This window comes from Protopterus annectens, chromosome 1.part2 (assembly GCF_019279795.1).
Source record: "Protopterus annectens isolate FY-2018-M chromosome 1.part2, PAN1.0, whole genome shotgun sequence".
Taxonomy (NCBI): domain Eukaryota; kingdom Metazoa; phylum Chordata; order Ceratodontiformes; family Protopteridae; genus Protopterus; species Protopterus annectens.
The window spans coordinates 1,080,011,558-1,080,034,167 of record NC_056727.1 but is presented as its reverse complement, the minus strand read 5'-3'; the positions used below and the strand labels follow the sequence as shown (position 1 = coordinate 1,080,034,167).

Sequence of the window (22,610 nt, the reverse complement as noted above, 5' to 3'; positions counted from 1 at the left end):
TAGAGCCCTTTATCATATTTTACCCAGACAGGGTGTCTCTGAGGACAAATCCTACTTTTATGCCTAAGGTGGTTTCCAGTGTGGTTCTTAACCAAACAATTCATCTGCCAACTTTTTATCCAAATCCGCAGAATAAAGGGGAGAGAATTCTGCATTCCTTGGACTTACACAGACAGCTAAGATTCTACTTGAGTAGGATGGGCAAAAGCTCTAAGAAAAACTAAGCAATTACTAGTGTCATATGCTGTACGACCAGAAGGAAAGGCTATCTCAAAGCAGACAGTTTCAAAGTGGGTAAGCCACTGCATCCGTTTCTGCTACTTACACCATGGTAAACCTGTGCCCAAGGGCATTAGGTCTCATTCCACCAGAGCTGCAGCTACTTCGGCAGCCTTTTTCAGAGGAGTACCAACCAACGACATTCTAGAGGCTGCTACTTGGAGTTCTGTTCACACCTTTACAAAGCATTACCATTTGCCTCTCTACTCTAAGTCCAGGGCAGGCTGTGCCACTGCAGTGCTGCAGGGCCTTATAGCCACACCTAATGCTGTTTAGCTCCAGTCTCCCAACCATAGCTTTGGGATTCTACCCAAATGTAATGACTGCAACAGTGAATCACGAAGAACATAGTACAGGTGTGTACACTTACCATAAATGTAGATGTTCAAGTGTATTCACGGTTGCAGTCCAGGTTACCCTCCCACCATCCCCCTGTCATTCTACAGTTCATCTGTCCTTCTCTATCTTCTACAACCTATGTGGTGTATTTGCTTGTAGATGAAGGTAAAGTTTATATTGATGCATATGTATATATATATATATATATATATATATATGTGAGTGTGTGTGTGTGTATATATATATATATATATCTATATAAAATATTGCTACCTTTTTGTGGGCACCTGACATCGAGGGTAAGAAAAACTAAAGAAAATGGCGTTGGCTGGATGTTTGATACCCCTAATGACCTGATGTCATGGAAGAGAAGACAGCAACCAACGCAGGACCCAAGACTTTGGAATTCAGGCCAACTGAGGGCAACCTGCCAGCAGATTACCCAAATGTAATGACTGCAACAGTGAATACACTCGAACATCTACATTTATGGTAAGTGTACACAACTGTACTGTGGTGGTAGAGGTATGGTGTTTGTCATGTTTGCGCACACAACCTTCTTCGCATCAGAAGTACTGGCTTGTGACTGAGACAGCAAGGAGTCTAGGTTCTTAATGTAATTGCATCTCTTCTCTCATATTGTGTTCCTAGGTGGTAGTAGTAGAGGGTTGTCTGTGTACATAAGGCAGTTGCTACACTGTCTCAGGATGCCCATATCAACCAGACTAGCAGGAGAAACCGTAGGAAATTGTCTGTCCATGGTTGTTAGAATCTGTAGATGAGAGGTCAGGGGCAGTAGAGTGGGTACTATCTGAGGAGACTACCTATAGGTGTGAGAAGGACTGGATAAAATCAATGCAGTAGCTGCAAACAAGGACCTCACTTACACAAGAGTGCTGGCAAGGAAAAAAATGCAGCCGAGATACCTTGCAAAGGGTTAAAACAGGGCAGCGGTGGTGAGCAACATGCAACAAGCACAAACCCATGCAAATGTGGGGTTTACATACCACAAAAATGAAAGTAAAATCGAAACACTGGAATTGACCAATCAACCCTTGTCCCTGAGCTCTTAGCTAAACACCCTATGCCAGACCAGTTCCAACCAGTTCACTTACTCACACTAAGTGGAGGGAGGCCCTGGCCATCACAAGATGGCGTAGCAGGAACACAGGAATCACACAAACAGATCTGGATAAAGCAAAACTTGTAACCAAACTATGCTAAAGATATTTAAACTCTGTGTAGGTCGATATAGCACAGGAGTACAGAAATGCACTTAAATATAACAGTAGCAAACAAGAGCACACTGATTTAAACAAATTAACCAATTAGTCAATAAAAAATCAAAATTGAGCCATGTTCCAGCAACCTTCAATCAGACAAGTTCTAACTGCACACTCCTGCCACTAGAGTGCAGGGAAACCCTCTCCAAAAAAAGATGGCCTGAATTAATGCTGAAGTTATACAAACAGAGCTAGATTCAGCAAGTCTGAATGTAGTCTATGCTACAGCAAACAAGGTGCACCAATTTCAGAAAGGCAGTTTAAATAAGCAGACACAATAAGCCTACAACCAGCAATTCCCAGCTCAGAAGGGCAGAATCTACCCTCTCCTCCCACAAGAGTATTGACCACAAAACTTCTTAATGTAAAATAACTGGCCTGAAGTCCAAGTGCTTAAACCAGAACTAAGTCACTTTTAGAATACAGACACACCAAGCCTTCAATCAGCAATTTCCAACTTAGAAGGATGTAAGCTACCTCTCCTGCCCCAAGAGTGTAGACCACAAACCTTCCTCGTGTAAAACAACTGGCCTGAAGCCCAAGTGTTTAAACCAAAAGGCCTAGACCCCAACAGTTACAATTTAATCTGGCTACTAACAGCCAGTAATAAATGAAGCAGAATAAATGCAACTGAATACTTTTAAGAACAGGCAGCAAAAGCAAAATAAAGTAATAAAATAGGAAGAAATACAAATGCAGTAAAAGCAGATGTGTAAAGTGCATTTATTCTTTCTTTGGGTTAAGTGGGAAGGGAGGAAACATGATAATTCAAGGTTGAGAAACTAAGGGGGTGGGCCTTTCCAAATGATCTCTCTCTTTACCCAGTAGAATGAGCTGATGTGATGGGACTGGGAGGAGTGTCCAAAATGAGATTTACTGTAGGGGCAGGCAACTCAAAAGACACCAAATTTAAGAACACAACAAGAACTGGATGGGTTGGAGAGAGAAAAATGCAGCCACAGATCAGCAATATTCAGTGCAAACAGGAGGCGCACACACACTTCTACTAAATACAGATATTTCTAAATGTAAGACCAATGCTGATGTTCATCGTGCATACAGCTGCAGTAATCACAGATGGGTTTTCTGCCGTCAGGCGGTCCCTCGGTCGGCCGAATTCCAAAGTCTTGGTCCGGCGTCGGTTGTCGTCGCTTTCTCTTCTGACGTCAGTGAGGCCAGAGTATATAAGACACAGCCGACGTCATGTTCTTCAGTCTTTTTTGCCGTGCGGTGCCCGAAGCAGAAGCAGTTCGCAAGTGCCGGTCTGCCAGCTCCTGAATTACGAAAATTTTGGAAACCGAAGTCTTCATTAAAGCTAAGTACCCCGTTGGGGAAACTTTTCTTGCCTCAGACCGATGTCAGAAAAAGTTAATAATTGTATTTCTTGTGGGAAGCAAATACCGCATAAGGATTTCCATTCCCTCTGCATACCTTGTTTAGGCCCAGACCACGACGTCTCGGGCTGTCGCTTTTGCGCTACCTTCAATAAGCGCACTATTAAGCGTCGGGCGGAGTTCGCCCAACACTATTTTGGTAAAGCTTTTGATTATAAAATGTCGTCGGACACTCCGACTACCGTTTTGTCCAAAAAACGCAAGGAAAAGGACTGACACGCGAAGCCCGCGGTCCCCGCCGACACCACGCCAAAACAGGCTACACGTGGTCCGGTTCTCAGCGAGATGCCTTTGCAGTCCCTGACTACCGACGACACTCCTTTGGCGGTGTCCTCTGTACCCGAGACCGCTGGGACCTCGGCCCTTTCCCAGACTACAACCACCGAAGCCTTTGCTAATGTTGAGCCTACTAATGTGGACAGGTCCACCTCCACCCATGGTGTCTTTAGACCCTCATCTTCTTTTTCTATTAAGGCCTTTACTAAATCCAAAGCAGCCAGGCATCCCAAGAGGCCTGTTGCACAGGGCCCATCTCCAGGTCCCATGCCTAAAAAACAGATGCTTAAAATGGCTGAGGATTTAATTACCCTTATCAGAGGTTCTCAACCCCCTCCAGACAAGAGACCCAGAGTGGAGGAAGATTCTCCCTCTTCTGATCAGGGATCCATTTTATCAGAACATTCTGATGCAGAGGAACACTCTTACTCCCCTTTTGAGGATTCGGATGCAGAACAGTCCATCCCTTCTCTATCTCCTCCTGAGGATTTTTCCTTTGGGGAAACCTTGCACACCTTGAGGGAACACTTCCATTGGGAAGGCCAAGACTTTTCAGATTCCAAGAAAAGGCTTAGGGAATTTCTTTTGTTACCTCAACACAGACCTCTGGCGATACCCCCTGTTTTGGATATACTTGATGATGTTTATTCGGAGGCTTGCCTTAACCCGGATTCTCTGCCTCCTGCACCAGTCAAACCTGATGGGTATTACAGAGTACCCAACTCTCACCAATTTCTCTTCAAAAGCCATAATGCTGACCCTGAAACCATTTCACAAGGCCCCAAGGGATTGAAGGCCTCCACTGCCAAGAATCCACTTCCTGCAGAAAGGGAGTCAAGATCTTTAGAAAGGTGGGGTAAAAAGGTATATACCTCGGCCACCCTAGCCATGAGGGCCTTAAATTGTCAGTTTCATATGCTTAAATATCAACAGTTCCTGTTATCACAATTAAGGAATAAAATGTCTCAACCTGAACAACCAGATTTAAAGGAGTTACAGGATATGATGCATAGTGCAGAGCAAGTGGGTAAACACACTTTACAATGTGGTTATGATGCCCTAGAGGCTTCAAGTAGAGCGTCTGCTACAGGATCAGTCATTCGCAGACATGCCTGGCTTAGAGAACAAAACTTGCCTGATCATGTGAAAGCTAAACTTCTAGATGCTCCTTTACAAAAGGATGTGCTGTTTGGTACTAATGCTGAGGAGATACTACGGAAAATGGAAGAAAAAGCCAAATCTATGCAAACTGTCAAAGACTTCTTACAGGTCCAACCACCACGTTTTAGCAGAAATTGGCCTTCAAAAACTGGTCCTTTCCAGCCACTGACAAGCCCCAAAGAGGTAGATACAGGCACAAGGGGCAGAGGGCAATCACAAGGATCATATAGAGGCGACAATGGCAAACTCCAGCACCAAGAGGTGGCGAGGACAGTGCACAACAATACAGGAAGCAAACCCAATGACTCCCTCATTTCCATGCCAAGCACGTCTCAGCTGGCAGCACCTTTGGGAGGAAAGCTAGCATTATTTGCAGCCAATTGGCATATTGTCACAACAGACAAATGGATCCTGGACATTATAAACAGAGGCTACAAATTTCATTTTCACACTCTTCCAAAATGAGAGGCATGCCAAACCTGCCACAAAATCAAAGGGCAGAGGCACAACTACAAATTTCAAAGCTCATAAGCATGAGAGCTATTCAAGAGGTACCTACTCACGAACAAGGTCAAGGTTTTTATTCAAGACTTTTTCTGGTACCAAGGAAAGGAACCGACTGGAGACCCATTTTGGACTTCTCCATCCTAAACACATTTCTACTGCACAAAATTCAAGATGCTCACATTACAACAACTTCTTCCCATGCTGGGCAAGGAGTTTTGGCTGGTAACATTGGACCTCAAGGAGGCATACCTGCATGTCCCAATCAGACAAAGCTGCAGAAGATACCTCAGATTTCTTGCAGGTTCAATCCACTATCAATTCTCTGCATTGCCCTTTGGCTTATCTACTGCGCCCAGAGTATTCACAAAGTGCCTGGCATCAGTGATTGCCTACTGCAGACTTCAAGGGATACAAATTTACCCTTATTTGGACGACTGCCTGATCCAAGCGGACAGCAAACACATACTTCTGGAACATCTGGCATATGTGACACGGTTATTGCATTCTCTGGGATACACAATCAACAAAGAGAAATCAAGGCTAACACCATCTCAGAAAATAACTTTCCTGGGTGCCAACTTGGACACAAACACCCAGATGGCCTATCTTACGCCAGAAAAACAGGGGCAACTATCTCATTACTTCAGAATACTAGCAAAAAGTACCAGGCTTACTGCAAGGAAAATCCTGCAGGCTCTGGGATTCATGGCATCTTGCATTCTTTTAATCCCATGTGCAAAGCTGCATATGAGGAAACTTCAATGGTACCTAAAAAAACCTATGGTCTCAACACAGTCAGAGTTTGGAAACAATAATACCAATAATCCCATGTTTGCAAAAGGAATTTCTATGGTGGGCCCAAGCATGTCAAGCAAACACAGGCCTCCCATTCTGCAAGCCTCAAGCAAAGCAAGTTATCACAACAGACGCCTCAGATTACTCGGGGTGCACATGACGGACAGGTGCATCCAGGGCAAATGGTCCCAAAAAGAAAAGCACCTTCACATCAATCAAAAAGAAATGCTAGCAGTAATAAATACAATTACAGCTTTCAAGGACTTCCTGCATCCAGGGCAATTACTGATAAGAACAGACAACACCACAGTAATGTGGTACATAAACAAACAAGGAGGAACACATTCATACCCCTTGTGCAGACTAGCCATGACTCTTTGGAACTTGGCTCTGGAATGGCAAATCGAACTTCAAGCCCAGTACCTGCCAGGATTGGAAAACACGCTGGCAGACAAATTAAGCAGAAATATGACACGAATGGAAGTTACATCCTCAGGTGTTTACAGAAATAACCCAAGTGTGGGGGAGGCCAGAAATAGATCTTTTTGCCTCCCACAGGAATCATCAATTGGAAAAGTTTTGTTCGAGGACCTTTCATCCAAAGGCCTGGAGAGTGGACGCCCTTTCATTCAGTTGGACAGCATGGACAGTTTACGCATTCCCACCTCTGCCTCTTCTGCCCAAGGTGCTTTTGAAAGCAAGAGCAGACAGACCAAAGATGATACTGATTGCTCCAGATTGGCCACGGCAACACTGGTACCCACTGCTGAGGAGCCTAACACATACTCCTCCCTGGTCCCTGCCTGTAATGCCTCTTCTGCTGACTCAGCACAGCTACAAAACTCTCCACAGTCAGCTGAAAACACTCAATCTCGCTGCATGGAAAATTCCTTAACACCACAACAGACCCTACTCTCCAAGGAGGTGCAGGATGTCATTTTGGAGGCCAGAAGGCCATCTACTAGAAAAGCTTACTCCGCAAAATGGAAGTGGTTTTGTTCTTGGAATGGGAAAAAAGGCCAGGACCATAGAAAACTGAACTTGCCTCAGGTATTACAGTATCTAGCTGAGCTGCTGAACAGTGGACTTTCATTTTCTTCCATAAAAATCCATGCCTCAGCCATTTCTGCAGAATACAACACGGATCCTCCTTTATTTTCTCACCCACTCTTACGACAGTTCCTCAGAGGGGCTAAGAATATTAGACCACCAAGGAAACAACCAATACCAGCCTGGGATCTTAATTACATACTAGAAAAATTAACATTGCCTCCTTTTGAACCAGCTGCCTCAACAGATTTGCAATATTTGTCCTGGAAAACTGCCTTCCTTCTGGCTATCTCTTCAGCTCGTAGAGTTTGAACTACAGGCCCTCATGGCGGTGCAGCCCTTTCTCATTTTCCATCAGGACAGGGTTTCCCTTACCAACCCATCATTTATGCCTAAAGTGGTATCCAGGGTAGCTTTAAATCAAGCCATACACCTTCCTACCTTTTACCCCAATCCTCAAAACAAAGGGGAAAGGCTGCTACATTCTTTAGACATCCATAGGCAGCTACGTTACTATTTGGACAGAACAAAGTCCTTCAGGAAATCAGAACAACTCTTTGTGTCCTATGCTGTAGGGGCTCAAGGGAAGCCAGTTTCCAAGCAGACTATTTCAAAGTGGATAGGCCACTGCATACGGTTTTGTTATTCCTATCATGGGAAATCTGTTCCTACAGGTATCAGATCACACTCCACCAGGGCCACAGCTACCTCTACAGCCTTCCTCAGAGGAGTTCCTACCAAAGATATTCTGGAGGCAGCCACTTGGAGTTCTGTACATACCTTCACAAAACACTACCACCTGCCTTTATATTCCAGAACAAGAGCAGGCTTTGCCACTGCTGTTTTGCAGGGCATTCTGGCTCAACCCAGTTCCTCCTAGTACCTACCACCCTGTGCGTAGCTTTGGGACTCTACCCATCTGTGATTACTGCAGCTGTATGCACGATGAACATAGTACAGTTTTGTACCTACCATAAATGTAGATGTTCGAGTGCTAATACAGCTGCAGTACAGGTTTCCCTCCCTCCTTCCCCACTTGGTAAAGGCATGGGGCCTAACAACCTCTTCATACAACCTGACTGGGTTATCCTTCTATGGTTTATTTGCTTGCAACCACTGATTTTGGATTATATTGCATTGCATGTATACACATATAAGTATAATTTATGTATTGCCTTCCTTCTGGGGGCACCTGACATCTGGGGCAAGAAAGACTGAAGAACATGGCGTCGGCTGTGTCTTATATATTCTGGCCTCACTGACGTCAGAAGAGAAAGCGACGACAACCGACGCCGGACCAAGACTTTGGAATTCGGCCGACCGAGGGACCGCCTGACGGCAGAAAACCCATCTGTGATTACTGCAGCTGTATTAGCACTCGAACATCTACATTTATGGTAGGTACAAAACTGTACTTTTTTCAGCTTCTCCAACTAATTAACTGAAGCTATTCACAGTTTGCAAAGGAATTCTTTGGTAACTTTTTTAACTGACCCTAGCCAAGCAATCTTAAAACTTCAACAGAACAGAAAAACTTAAAACAAATGAATTCTAGAATAAGATACAAAGTAAAAGTGATCAAATCTTAAATGAAGAGCTTCAAATCAAAATAAAATGCAGCCACAAGTCAGCAATATTCAGAGCAAATAGGAGGCATTTATTCTTGTGCCAGGTCCCTTGCACTGTAGTCCTGTAATTCACCAACCTCAAACACATTTCCTTCACTTGCTCAATTCCATGCACATCAGGTGATCACTGTTGCATGCATCCCAGAGCTAAGGTTAAAGAGTGGGTTTCCCTCCCTTCTTTATTTGGAAGGAGATTCAGAGGACATGTAAATTAAAGATTTAGAGGCAGTCTTCTAGGAGTTAAAAAAGGACAACTATTCCTCCACTTTCTTCATTTGCTGAGCTATATTCTTGCTTGTACTGGTGCATTGTCTAGAGCAGCAAGCTTTGGTATGTGCCTTCCAAGATATGACTGAGGCTGCCTTTATATGAGAATTGCTCGGGCAAGCATACTTGGATGCTTTCTACCAGGGAAAGGGTCCTTTTTGGGCATGTCTCCACTAACTCAAGTTGTGGGCTAACAAAAGAGGAAATAAACACCAGCCACTATAAAGGCTTTTGCGTTTTTGCCTTTTCTCCTTTTTTTCCTTACAGGCCTTCTTCGTTCTCTAAGAGGAGGACGTCCCCTCAGTAAATGATGAGGGCTCATGCTAGGTTGAGTATTGCTCTTCGTGTGTACTTAGTAGCATCTCTAGTAAGTCAACTCCAAACCCATAGGCACAATGCCCTTTCATCCCACATTAGTAAGCACCTAGAATGATGGAGTTGCACTTTCCAGATGTCTCCGTGACCAGCTTGGTTGAAATGGGCATCCTGAGATAAAGTAGCAATTTTGTCATGTTTACTAACAACCATCTACTGTTTATACCAGCAGACTCAGTATTTGAGAGATGTAGTTACACTGCCTTCACTAACACAGCGCAACACTAAACAAAGAACGCACAGCTCTGAGGCTCTTAAAAGTAAGCTACCTAAACTGCAAATCCTGCTACATGTAATCTAAGGAACAAGTACCTCAGCATCTTCACAAACACAAATCACAGTCCGCAGCCACCATGAAACATACATTTCCTCCCTGGACTATATGAAGAGAGAGACACGATGGAGTGCTCAGAATACGTGCCTCAGGCTGGTATGAACCTATCCTTGAGCAGCATTCTGCCATCATCAGGTATCATGCCGCAGTATTAGGAAATGGTTATTGATTTCAGCAATTGGCTTAATGTCTGGTGGCATTCAATGGGAGAACAATATACATCATCCAGGGAGGAGAGGGTAGACTGTCCTAATTGCTTTGTCAAGGATAGCTTGCACCTCTCCCCAAAGTCTTTTTGTATACTAGCTAAGTCATTGTCCTTCCTCATACCGTCTTGTTAGGCAATGTCAGTCTTCTAAAGCTTCTAATATAACTAAACAGAATCCATATACTTTAAGGTATTGTTGCTGACTGCTAGGAGTCTTAATAAAAAACTCCACTCCCTAAAAGCACTCATTACCATGGAGGAATTTAGTGAGGTGTCTGTGAGGTGCATCTACACAGAGTGCAGGGTAAGGCCTTCACATAATGCGTTTGCCTTATGACTGTATTTTTTTACTATGGTAAGTAATCTTACATCTGACTTTTGCAATGGAGAACATAAGAGATACCTCATCAGAGATTTGCTGTTATGGTAAATTTTATGCAACAGTGTTATATTTGATGTGTTTAACTGTGGTAATCACTCCATAACTGTCATTTATTTCAGACATTGCTATACTGAATAACGTGGCCCAGTCATTTGGCTTGATGGATGTTGTGAAGAGAGTCTTGGACAACAGGAGGGGTCAGATGGATCCAGGTCATGAGTCATACCACAATACACTCTCAGGTGCTGTTTTCTGTTTTCTCAATAGTTTTAGAATGTTAAAGCCTTAAACAGATGTGTTGCGGTACATTGAAAATGACCCATGGCTCTCTGGTAGCTTATTTGTTTTTTTGTTTTCTTCCCCACCTACTTTTGGTGCTTCTGTACTACCTACCATCTCCTGTGTCATAACAGGAGGTACGATATTCCCTGTGTGGTACTATGGTGCCATGTGGGGGTGGGCTTTTTACATTTCTGCCTACCTTTAACCCCTATCCCTGTGCATTACAGGAGGTAGGATATTCTTTGTCTGGTACTATGGTGTCATGTGGGGTGGGATTTTCACCTTTCTGCCTACCTTTAACCCCTATCCCTGTGCATAACAGGAGGTAGGATGTTCCCTGTGTGGTATTATGGTGTCATGTGGGGGTGGGATTTTTAACTTTTTGCCTACCTTTAATGCCTACCCCTCTGCATAGTATGCATTGACATCTGTACAGTTCATTGCACATGCTACTGTGAGTATACCTTCCCCTGTTAACAAACTGCCAATATTTTCTCCTACTTCTATTCCTGGTGTAGATTCCTACAGCTTCCACTGGGGATGGTAGTCAAGCAGGAAATCCTTCCTACCCCCTGGATGGTCAGGCCATAATTTCTTCTGCTTATTCTCATGCCCCACATACTGTCTCATGTTCGAATATTTGGCAAGGCTGGGACTTGGAAAAATCTTTTCCTTAGCAAAGAACAAGAATGATAACAATGATTGCAAAACAGCAAGGGCACAATTTTATGAGTGAACAGTTGTGACAACATGTTCAAGCAGTAGCTAGTATGTACAAAAAAACAAAAAGTCAATAGTTAATTAATTGTACTTTTTAATGCTTCTTCAGCTTCCCAGTATGGAAGTCTTCAAATTTAGGAGTTAACTTAAAAAGAGCTTTATAAAGCGATTGCAAGCTTTAAGAGAAAGCTAGCTTAGTAACTCGGTCTTTAAACACATTCACAGGTTAAATCCACTTCTAGAACACTTAACATGCTAAAGAACAAGCCAAAAGGCTATAGCAAATAAGAATGGCAGTGTGCTTTTTAAAGAGGTAGGAGTCAGAAAAGTAAAGGTCAGGGAAGAAGTGAAGAACCCTACAATATTGTGAGGAGGTCAGAAAGTAAATAAGAGAAAGATTTCTGATAAAAAAATAAGATAACAATAATATAAAACAAATCAGAAAGGGTAAAAGTGCAGAAGCCCAATATCAGAAAAACCTACAAGAACAAATGGACTTGCAGACCTGCCCCAAACATTTCACACAGGTATTTATTATTTGTTACTGTACACCTTGCAGCTGGTTTCATTGATATTGTTAAAAGTAAATAAAGCCTCTTTAAAGGGAACTTCCCTCAAGGATCCTGTTTCACCACAAGATTTGTATTTTGCTTTGGAGAAACTTGCACTTTCTCTTTTTGAACCTACTTCTGCAGACTTACAGTTTCTATCCTGGAAGACCTATTTCCTAGTTGATTTCACTTCAGCTAGAAGACTTTCAGAGCTGCAGTTTTTCTGTTCCCCAACCTAGTGTTTCACAAAGGTTGTCCATTTGTCTCATTCCTTCTTTCATGCCTAAAGTATCCAAAGAGTCTAACCTAAACCAGTCAGTTAACTTGCTCATTTTCATTCCCAACTATTCAACCAGAGAAGAGTATTTATCTAAGAGAGCTAAGTTTCTATTAAGACAAAACTTAAATTGGTGAGAAAGAACTATCGGTTGTTGTTCCTTTTCAAAAAATAAATTTGGTTGTAAGATGTCAGAAGTAACCATAGATAAGTGGTTAACAGACTGCATCAAATTTTGCTATTAGAAGTATGACAAATACTTTACCTTCTGAACCTAAGGTCCATCGTCCCAGAGCAATGGCTACCTCTCACGTCTCTTTCCACAATGCAGTCTTGAAAGCTATTTGTGCTGCAGCTACGTGGACTTTTCTGAATACATTTTGCAAAATATTATAAACTGGATGTGATCTTTAGATTTTGGTCTCCTTTGGGGCCACACAATAAAGGTAACCACCCACTAAAAGATGAGCTTGGGCATAGACTTGATGTTAACGAGGATGAACCTCTTTGTACCAGATGAAAATGTTGTGTACTGCCTATAATGGTAGATCTGGATCAATCCTGGTTAACATACCTACTCACCTTTCCCCTTCTCTTGCTGACTTGGTCAACAGGTTTGTGATTTCTCTGCTTTGTGTGGCATACCAGAGACCTGGAGGAGGAGTTTGCCACATGCAAGAATCTCAAAGTCATTGCCCTCAGGTGTCAAACAACCCTCAAATTGGCACACTTCTATATGAGGAAAACTGCTACAGTACATTCTTAGCTGCACTGACTGACTTTTTATTCATTTTGGAGACTGTATGTCTTGGGTGAGTATGATAAGTCTTCATACAGCCTTCAAAGCCATTTGAGTTTGAGACCTGACATAGAGCATTTTGGGTAAAGCAGAGACATTTAGTAGCCTGAGTAAATTATAGATGCTAAGCTACCTAATGTGTAGCTGAATTAGTTCTACAGTTACAGAGGCTTATCCTGCTGATTCAGCTCTGTTGTTATTGTAAGTATGTAACTTTTGATTCTCACATTTTACTGGGGGAGCAGTTATCCTACTTAGGAAGCCACCCATTTGCAGGTTTGGCAGTAATGGAGGGCATCTTCTCTTGGACAAATTCCCTTCAGTTGTTTCTTTCCCTCGTGCTTCTTACTGGGGTTCCATGGAAGAGCTGTGGGGAAGAGCCACACCCCATTGCTTGGAGGAGGGTGGGCAAAGCTGTTGCTTTTCTTGGGAGAGATGTTAAGTCCTGTTTAAGGCTGAGTCTCCAAATGATGAAGTACTCTGGAGGCAGATCCAGTATGTTTCTCGTGAAAGGGTGATGGGATCATCTTTTCTAACTGGGCCAGCAGGGCACAAGTGGAAGTCTTTGTGTCAGTTCTTTCCTTTGGAACTTTATATTCCTAACTTTTTAGCGCCTCCTGCACGCTTTGTGTAAGTAGTTTGATGGCTCTTGGCTTAATTGATTTCTCAGTGAGTCTTGGCCTTGGGTGGCTATGACAACTTCTGTCTGGAACTGGTCAGGGTTCCCCCTTCTTTTTTGTCTTTTTACTGTGCCATCTTCTTAAGGCCATTGAGGATCATTGCTATCATCTATTGTGGATCAGGTGGTATTTTACTTATTCTGTGTCTGTCCTCCCTTTGGTGTCATAACACCTCACCCCTGGAGCAGGGCCTTTTTAGTGGTCTGGTGGTGTGTGTGTGCTTCCACACATGTACTAAATTCAGGCTACAAAGCTACAAATTCTACTTGATAGCTTAGAGCACATGTCTCTTGGTCTCCACTGAGAGTCTGTAGTGCAGAGAACTGGGTCATCTGTCAACCCAGAATGGGTGAGCTAGTGATAACCACTTACTTCCACCATTCACATTTGGCTGTTCCAGTGGTTGGACTGCTAATTGATCCCAGGTCATTTGGTTTTTATTCAGAAGTTTTCTTCCTTTTTTTAATTGCCAGATGATTCTGCTCACTTTTGCTGCCTGGCCAGGTCTCTTGTATACTAGCACCATCCAGCTTCTGGCATAGGCCTACAAGATGTTTGGGGAGCTGCTGGGAAGTGAGAAGCCTTAGAATTATACTCAAGTAGGAGTGGCAGTTTAATACCTCCTTGTGCAGGTATCGGGTACCACTCCTACTTGATACCTTCTTGTGTAGTTTGTTTTGAGTGTCCATGATATTCTGAATGTCATTTACTATGTTTTGTCTCCATTCACAGGCTGAGGCAGGTCCTGCCATTTAATTCTGGTGGAGGGCAGCATGGAGATTCAGCTTCAGCAAGCTATGCACTTCACTTATTAAATGCTCCACTTCATCTCTTTCTTTAGATCCCTCCCCTTTGAGGGTCTTGAACTTCTTGCTCAACAGGCCTGTCTCCCTGTTATGGGGACATTTTGCCTTATGGTATGGGAGTTCAATCAACAATAATTCCTCCCTAGTGGCTCCACTTCATCTAGTTATCCTTGTATTACAGGGTCTTCTGATAGGAGGCTATACCATCCCCACCACATTGTGAAGGCCCACTTCCTCTTTTCCACCATCTCTCCAAACTTAGAAGGGTATCCCTGATCATGTTCAAGTCCTTTTCCCATTTGATTTCCTTGTCAGGATGGGGACGGAGGTGGGAGAGGGGGACTTATAGTAGAAGACGACAGAAGGAGACAACCCCATCACTACACAGAGAGAGGAAATCTGGGTAGGAGCCTGGAGAGGCACCTGATTTGGAGTAGGATGAAATTGTTGTTCATCTCCAGATGCCTCTTGGAATGGGAGGGTTTGCAGTTCCTTTTGTCACTTGTAGGATGGAATTCTGTTTTCTGTGTCATTAGATGTCTTGTCAGCTGGCACAGGCTGAGGTTTTATCAGCTGTTTCAGTAACTGCTTCCAGTGCTTACTTGGTCTCCCCAAGTCAGAAGTGATTACACTGGCTTGGACCGTCTGTCTAGATCTCTGCAGTGCTCATTCATGAGTGTTTTTTAGCACCTTTCAGACAGTTTTTTTTATTGTGCTAACTTCATTTTAACCATTGGAACCATCAGGGGAGGTCTTTGGTGGTCAATATAATAGTTGCATTCTTGTAATGTTAGTTGATCCACATGGAGACCCTCTTTCATGGGTCAGATATACCCTCCCTGTGATCCCTTCTGGGTAGTTGTCCCTTTAGCTAGCCTTGGCTGTTGAGTTTCAGACAAGTAGATAAAACTATATATCAGTTGCCAGTAATAGGGATGCAGAATTGTCTTTTTATTTGCATATGAATATTTAATAGTGACAAAGGGGCAAACTGGTGGGTGCAAAATATTAATAAGGATACATAAGCAATATGCGATATCACAGCATGTTTCTTCATGGCTGCATTCCTTCCCTTGTTGTGGCAGCTTCCAGAAAAAGATGTCAAATGATGCTTAGTAGAGAGGATAAACCCAGCCATAGACCCTATCAAGGGGGATGGTACATAGAACATATCTGTTATTTATAGTGCATACCATCACACAGCTGTACTTTCCTTACCATGTACAGTTCTGAATTTTTACTTTATTATATCATTTTAAACATATAATTTCTGTTTCTGGTTCAACCTTCAAAGCTGATCATCCATCCTTTTCTACTGAGCTAACATCATCTTATGTTGGATGTCATGTACCTCGTATACAGGTGGCATTTGCTTACTCCATCTTTAATTCTTTCTTGTTGTATTTGTGGATGATTCAAAAAGTGTATTGCAATCTGTCAGTCCAGGCCTACAAATGAAGAGCAAAGCAGATAAGTGCACATGAAAAACTTTCTGTACTTCCTTTTATCATTAATTTGTATAGTGATTTTTGTTGAACTTTTTCAATGTTCAGTAGTACATCATGGTAGTATATGCCATACATAGTGGTGTAGGGCATGTCCTGCTTAAACAAAATAGATATGCCTGTAGATGCCAAATCCTTCACAAAGACCAGCACAACTAGTGTTTGTAGCACCTAAGAATACAACATAGAATCCTTAATTGTACAATTTGCCAGGGCCTCCATCCTAAGACTATTAAAACAATGCTGGAAGCCCTTCAGATGTACCTGTCAAAATGGAAGATTGCAGACTTGTTTAACAAACCTACCAGTTCTGCAGACTCCCAGCAACAGAGTGGCATAGTCATTTCCCTTGAAAGAAAGAAACTGAAAAAAGGATCCCCAAAGTAAAAATCTAGTTAGACCCTTGAACTGGAAAGTTTGCATTGGAGTTCCAAGATCCAAGGGCATCAGCTCTGCAGAGGAATTCTAGCAGCCCCATCCCTGACACCTGTTATTGCTGAGACTCTGATGCTGCACCTTTAGAACTGCCATGCCATCTGCCCCAAGCATGTCCCACCAGACCTTAAACAGACCACTGCAGTCTGCGGCGCAAGCTGTACCCTGATCAGCACTGTGTAGCTGGAGTATAACCCCCCCCCCCCCAAAAAAAAAAAGAGATAGAGGAGGACTTACCATACAAGTGCCCTCCTGGATATCATTGAAGCTACTTCCTTTGAGCTAAACTCCCAACCACCTAAGCGATTTGACCACTTTTATAGTGTTCAGAACCCTTGTAAATTCTTATACAAAACACCATTGTGAACCCTGATACCGAGTCCCTGGAGTCTACATGTGGAGCTAGATTGTCTCTTGGGTGCAGTATTTTTCCTAGGGATAGGAAAAGCAGATTGCTAGCTAGATTTGGCAAAAAAGTTATGTACTGTTGGAGCTTGAATCGCCATACCTACTTTCTGAAATATACCAATAGTACATCCTTAAATATCTCCAGGATAGCTGTGGGGGAATGCAGAATGAAATTTAAAAAGTAACTCCCTTTTCAAAGAAAAAATACAAATTGGTTTATAGTTAGGCAGGTATGCCAATGAAATGTGGGTGTGATTTGATGACGATGATGCAGTGTCAAGGGCTGCTGCTGTGGAGTCAGTTATCAAGAGGCAATCCTAGCTGATTACTCAGTCTCTGTCTGAGGATGTGAAGGCCAGCTTCTAAATGCCCCACTAGATAAGGAGCTGCTCTTCAAACTCCCTTTTTATAATGTGCTCAAACATTAGAAGATAAGGGAAAGACTATGGAGTCTGTGAAACACATGTTCCACATTCACATTCTCAACAGACAGTACCCCTCCAGACAGCTTTGTTGGGGAGTATGTGAAACACATGTTCCACATTCCCATTCTCAAATACAGCAGAAGTTACCCCTCCAAATAGCTGTTATGATGGTCAGGGCAAATGTAAAAAGGCTAAGAGTAAGAAGCCACTGAAAAGAGAAAATAGTAGCAAAAAGGTAGAGGAAGGTCTGGTGGGCCCACTGGGTTAAACCCTTCAAGGGAGCAGCTCTACCAGCTTTCTATTTCCCTCCCTTCTTTCAAAAATCCTCATCCTCTCTCTTAAACCCCCTAACCTCGTACTCATTCCATTCTCTAAAATTAGAGAGTGGTTTGACCTTGTTACCATCATTGAGTAAACATAACCACTAACCGTCCGATAGACAGGTTAGTGGTTATGTTGTAGGCTTGTCTTAAGTTCCAAAGACCAAAAATGTCTTGTAGGACCCATGTTATTGCAAATGTTATTCTAAGGAAGCAGTAGAGCCTGCCCCTGTGGAGCAAGAGATGAGAGTCTTACTTAGGACTGTTCCTCATACCAAGAAAAGAGGACATCTGGTGAACTATCCTACATAATGTTACAGCTAAAAAAAAGTTTGTAAAACGTACAAAGTGCAAGATGTTAACCCTAATTTATGCCCCTGCTCCTACACTAAACCTCAAGCATGCTTACTTGGATATACCCATTTTCAAGGGACACAGGCAGCACCTGAGTTTTAGTGGGGTGGACATAATTTCCAGTTTACCTCCTTGTCCTGTTGTTTAGCCACTGCACCAAAAATTTTTACAAAATGTCTAGCCCAGCTGTTGCACACTGTTGGATCAAGAGGGCATCCACAGTTACATGTAGATGAATGATTGCCTGTCCTAATCCCAGTGGCAGAGAGCATTGGAGTACAGGCTGGATTGTCTCAACAAACTGATCTTCTCTGTCAGCAAGAAAAAAATCAAATCTGTTGTCTATAGGGAGGGTCATGTTCCTTGGATCCCTGTTTGATTCTCCCCTTGTAGGTCCCCCATCACAGGACAATGTGCAGATGTTCTTCGTGTTTCACTGTTGCAGTCATTACATTTGGGTAATCTGCTGGCAGGTTGCCCTCAGTCGGCCTGAATTCCAAAGTCTTGGGTCCTGTGTCGGTTGCTGTCTCCTCTTCCATGACGTCAGGTCGTCAGGGGTACAAAACAAGCATGCCATTTTCTTCAGTCTTTCTTGCTGCGCGGTGCCCAAAGCAGAAGCAGTTCACAAGTGCCAGTCGGCCGACTCCTGAAATTTTCGAGTTCGAGTTTCAGAACCGAAGTCTTCACTAAAGCTAAATACCCCATTTGGGAAACTTTTTTCTTGCTCCATACCGATGTCAGAAAAAGTTAATAATTGTATTACTTGTTGGAAGCAAGTACCCCATAAGGATTTCCATTTATACTGTATTCCTTGTCTAGCCCCTGATCACAGCGTGCCTGTCAGTTTTGTGTTAGATTTAACCAACGCACTATTAAGCGTTGGTATATTTTTGCCTCAAAATATTTTGGAAACAGATTTAACTACCCTGAAATGTCGTCGGATAGCAATCCGACTACCGGAGTACACAAAAAACGCAAAGAAAAGGACAGAGACAGACCGTTGAAGTCCAAAACCGACGACGAAGCTTCTCCTAAGCCAGTCGCCGGTTCGCAGGTACTCAGTGAGGCGCTTTCGCAGTCCCTGATACCCTCTACTTTCGAGTCACAGGCCCCTACTGAGACTCATGTGGAGTCCGGCATGCCGCGAGATACCCAAAGTATTGTACCCACGGATGTCTCTCCCTCGGATAGGTCCGGAGCCGCTGAGCAGGCACCAGCTTCTGAGGGTGTATTCAGGCCTCAACATTTCTATATAAAACCGACGACAACTGCAAAACCAAAGACAAAAGCAACTTCTAAAGCTAAAAAAACAAAGCATGAGCCATGTGCACAGGCTGCTATGCCTAAAAAACAGATGATCAAAATGGCTAAAGAAAGACCTTATTACCTTGATCAGGGGTTCCCAGCCCCCTCCTGATAAGAGGCCTAGGCAAGACACTGATTATGAATCTTCAGATCAGGTTTCTATTTCTTCTGATTCCTCTTTCTGTTCAGGAATTATCTATACCTCCCTATGAGGATTCTGATGCAGAGGAATTTATCCCATCTGCATCACCTCCTGAGGATTATTCATTTGGAGAAACCTTGCATACTTTGAGGGAGCATTTTCACTGGGAGAGTCAAGATTTCTCAGAATCAGAAAAGAGGCTCAGGGATTTCATTCTTCCCCCTCAGCACAGGCCTTTAGCCATACCCCCAGTTTTAGACATTGTGGATGATGTGTTTTCGGAGTCAAGCTTTACTCCTGACTCCTTACCTCCGGCTCCCAGCAAGCCTGACAGATATTACAGGGTCCCTGACTCACACAAAGTTTTATTTAGAAACCCTGCTGCTGACCCTGAAACTATTTCACAGGGTCCAAAGGGAGTTAAGGCCTCAACAGCAAAAAATCCTACCCCCTCTGACAGAGATTCAAGGGCACTGGATAGATGGGGAAAGAAGGTTTATACATCTGCAACCTGGCAATTAGGGCCTTAAACTGCCAGTTTCATATGCTCAAGTATCAACATGTTATGGGATTGCTGAAACAGAAAATGATGTTGATTTCTGAATGTGCAGAAAATAAAGAATTGCAGGAATTATTAAATGTAGCTGAAGAAGTTGGAAAGCATACTTTGCAATGTGGTTTTGATTCCTTAGAGGCCTCCTGCAGGTCCGCAGTTACTAGATCTGTGATTAGGAGGAATGCCTGGCTAAAAGAGCAAAATTTGCCTGATCATGTTAAAGCTAAATTTCTGGATGCACCTTTACAGCATGATACTCTGTTTGGTATTAAGGCAGAAGAGGTTTTAAAGAAAATTGAAGACAAAGCTAAGTCTGTGCAAACTGTAAAAGACTTCTTACAAGTGCAGCCACCAAGATTCAGTAGACAGTGGCCAACAAAAAAGTAGTCCTTTCCTGTGTTCGACAGAGCTCAAAGGGGCAAATCCAGATGCCCTAAAGGTTCCAGATACCAGGCACAAGATTCTTACAGGTCAAAGCAATGGGGTGCTTCTACCTCCAAATCTGGAGGAGATAAAGCGCAACCCTACAGAAAACAGTCCCAATGACTTCCCTCTGCCTTCACCAAGCACTTACCTTTTGGCAGCACCCTTGGGGGAAAATTAGCACTTTTTGCTCAAAATTGGCATTTAATAACCCAGGACAAGTGGGTGCTAAACATAGTATCACAGGGATACAGATTCCATTTCCATACTCTGCCAATGGCAAACGGTTGGCCAGATCTGCCAAAAAATCAATGGGCAGAGGCACAGAAACAGGTTACGTCCCTCATGGATATGGGGGCTATTCAGCCAGTACCAGAACAGGAAAAAGGGCAAGGGTTTTACTCAAGACTGTTCTTGGTACCCAGAAAGGACAAGGCCTGGCGACCAATACTGGATTTATCAGTTTTGAACATATTCCTGGACATTCCAAAATTCAAAATGCTGACTTTGCAGCAGCTTCTGCCCATGCTGGGGAAGAATGATTGGCTGGTGACATTAGATCTAAAAGAGGCATACCTGCATGTCCCAATAAGGGAATTGTGCAGAAGATACCTCCGTTTCAAGGCTGGCTTAATGCATTACCAATTCTTTGCACTGCCCTTTGGCGTATCTACTGCACCCAGGGTCTTTACAAAGTGCCTGGCACCAGTAATTGCTTTTTGCAGTCAAAGAAGTATACAAATATATCCTTACTTGGACGACTGTTTCATTCATGCAGAGAACAAGAACATTCTTCGTCAGCACCTGGCTTTTGTGAAAAGGCATCTAACATGCCTAGGGTACACAATAAATGAAAATAAATCACAACTGGTACCCTCTCAAAAGATACCTTTCCTGGGTGCAAGCTTGAATACAACTGCCCAGATGGCTTTCCTCACGCCAGACAAACAAAGGCAACTGACTACTTACTTCAAACTGATGGCAACAAAAACCCAGTTATCTGCAAGACAAACTCTGCAGGCTTTGGGCTTCATGGCATCCTGCATCCTACTGATTCCATATGCAAGACTGCATATGAGGAAACTTCAATGGTACCTAAAAAGTTTATGGAGTCAACATTGTCACAGTCTGGAAACAATGATTCCTCTCATTCCCTGTCTACAACAGGAGTTTCTATGGTGGGCAAAGGCATGTCACCAAAACATGGGAAGGGCCTTCAATCTACCCCCTGCCAGCCAAACCTTAACAGACACATCAGATTATGCATGGGGGGCCCACCTTGCGGGAAGATGCATTCAGGGCATATGGACCCCAAAACAAATGCATATGCATATCAACCAAAAAGAGATGTTAGCTGTTCAAAATGCCTTGACAACCTTCAAGGACTTACTTCATCAAGGACAACTACTGATAAAGATGGACAACACCATGGTTATGTGGTATATAAACAAGCAGGGGGGCATGCAATCATACCCACTTTGCAGATTAGCCATGGCACTGTGGGACACAGCTTTGACTTACCAAGTACATCTTCAAGCTCAATTCCTGTCAGGAAAAGAAAATACTCTGGCAGACGATTTAAGCAGAAACCTTATGGACCCTCACGAGTGGAAACTAGATCCACAAGTCTTCAACATGATAACAAAGAAATGGGGGAGCCCGGACATAGATCTATTTGCCTCTCCTCAAAATTGTCAATTGAAAAGATTCTGCACAAGGACTTATCACAGACAAGCATGGAAAGTGGACGCCCTATCCTTCAGTTGGAAAAACTTATCAGATTACGCCTTTCCTCCTCTGCCTCTTCTTCCCAAGGTCCTACTAAAAGTCAGACAAGAGAAACCAAAGATGATACTAATTGCCCCGGACTGGCCCCGCCAATACTGGTACCCAATCCTAAGGAACTTATATCAATACCCAGCTTGGACCTTACCTCAAAGACCTCAATTACTGTCCCAGCAAGACAATCAGATCCTGCACAATCAGCTCCAAACAATGAACCTGGCAGCATGGCTGATCATGTAGTTATGCAAACATCACCTCTAAGTAAAGCTGTGATGGATGTCATTTTGGAAGCCAGAAGACCTAGTACTAGAAAATCTTATGCTGATAAATGGAAGAGATTCTGTGCTTGGAATCAAGCACAAGGAACTGATACAGCAGAACCAAATATTCTTCAGATATTACAATACTTGACTGAGATGCTTGACAAAGGCCTATCTTTCTCATCAATCAAAATCCATGCCTCTGCCATTTCGGCTCATTACAATACAGAACCACCAGTCTTTTCTCATCCTATAATAAAGCAGTATCTTAGAGGAGCCAAAAATTTAAGGCCTCCCAG

The 22,610-nt window shown here is 43.1% G+C and overlaps 1 protein-coding gene across 4 annotated transcripts in view; it reads left to right on the top strand.

The window, feature by feature from the left end:
• Nucleotides 1-22,610, top strand: part of GMEB1 (glucocorticoid modulatory element binding protein 1) — a 536,371-nt gene that overhangs the window by 485,544 nt on the left and 28,217 nt on the right. For all 4 annotated transcript variants that reach the window (XM_044059984.1, XM_044059987.1, XM_044059986.1 and 1 more), the window contains exon 9: nucleotides 10,398-10,520. In XM_044059984.1, the coding sequence (XP_043915919.1) occupies nucleotides 10,398-10,520 (123 nt within the window). The remainder of the gene's footprint in view (nucleotides 1-10,397; nucleotides 10,521-22,610) is intronic.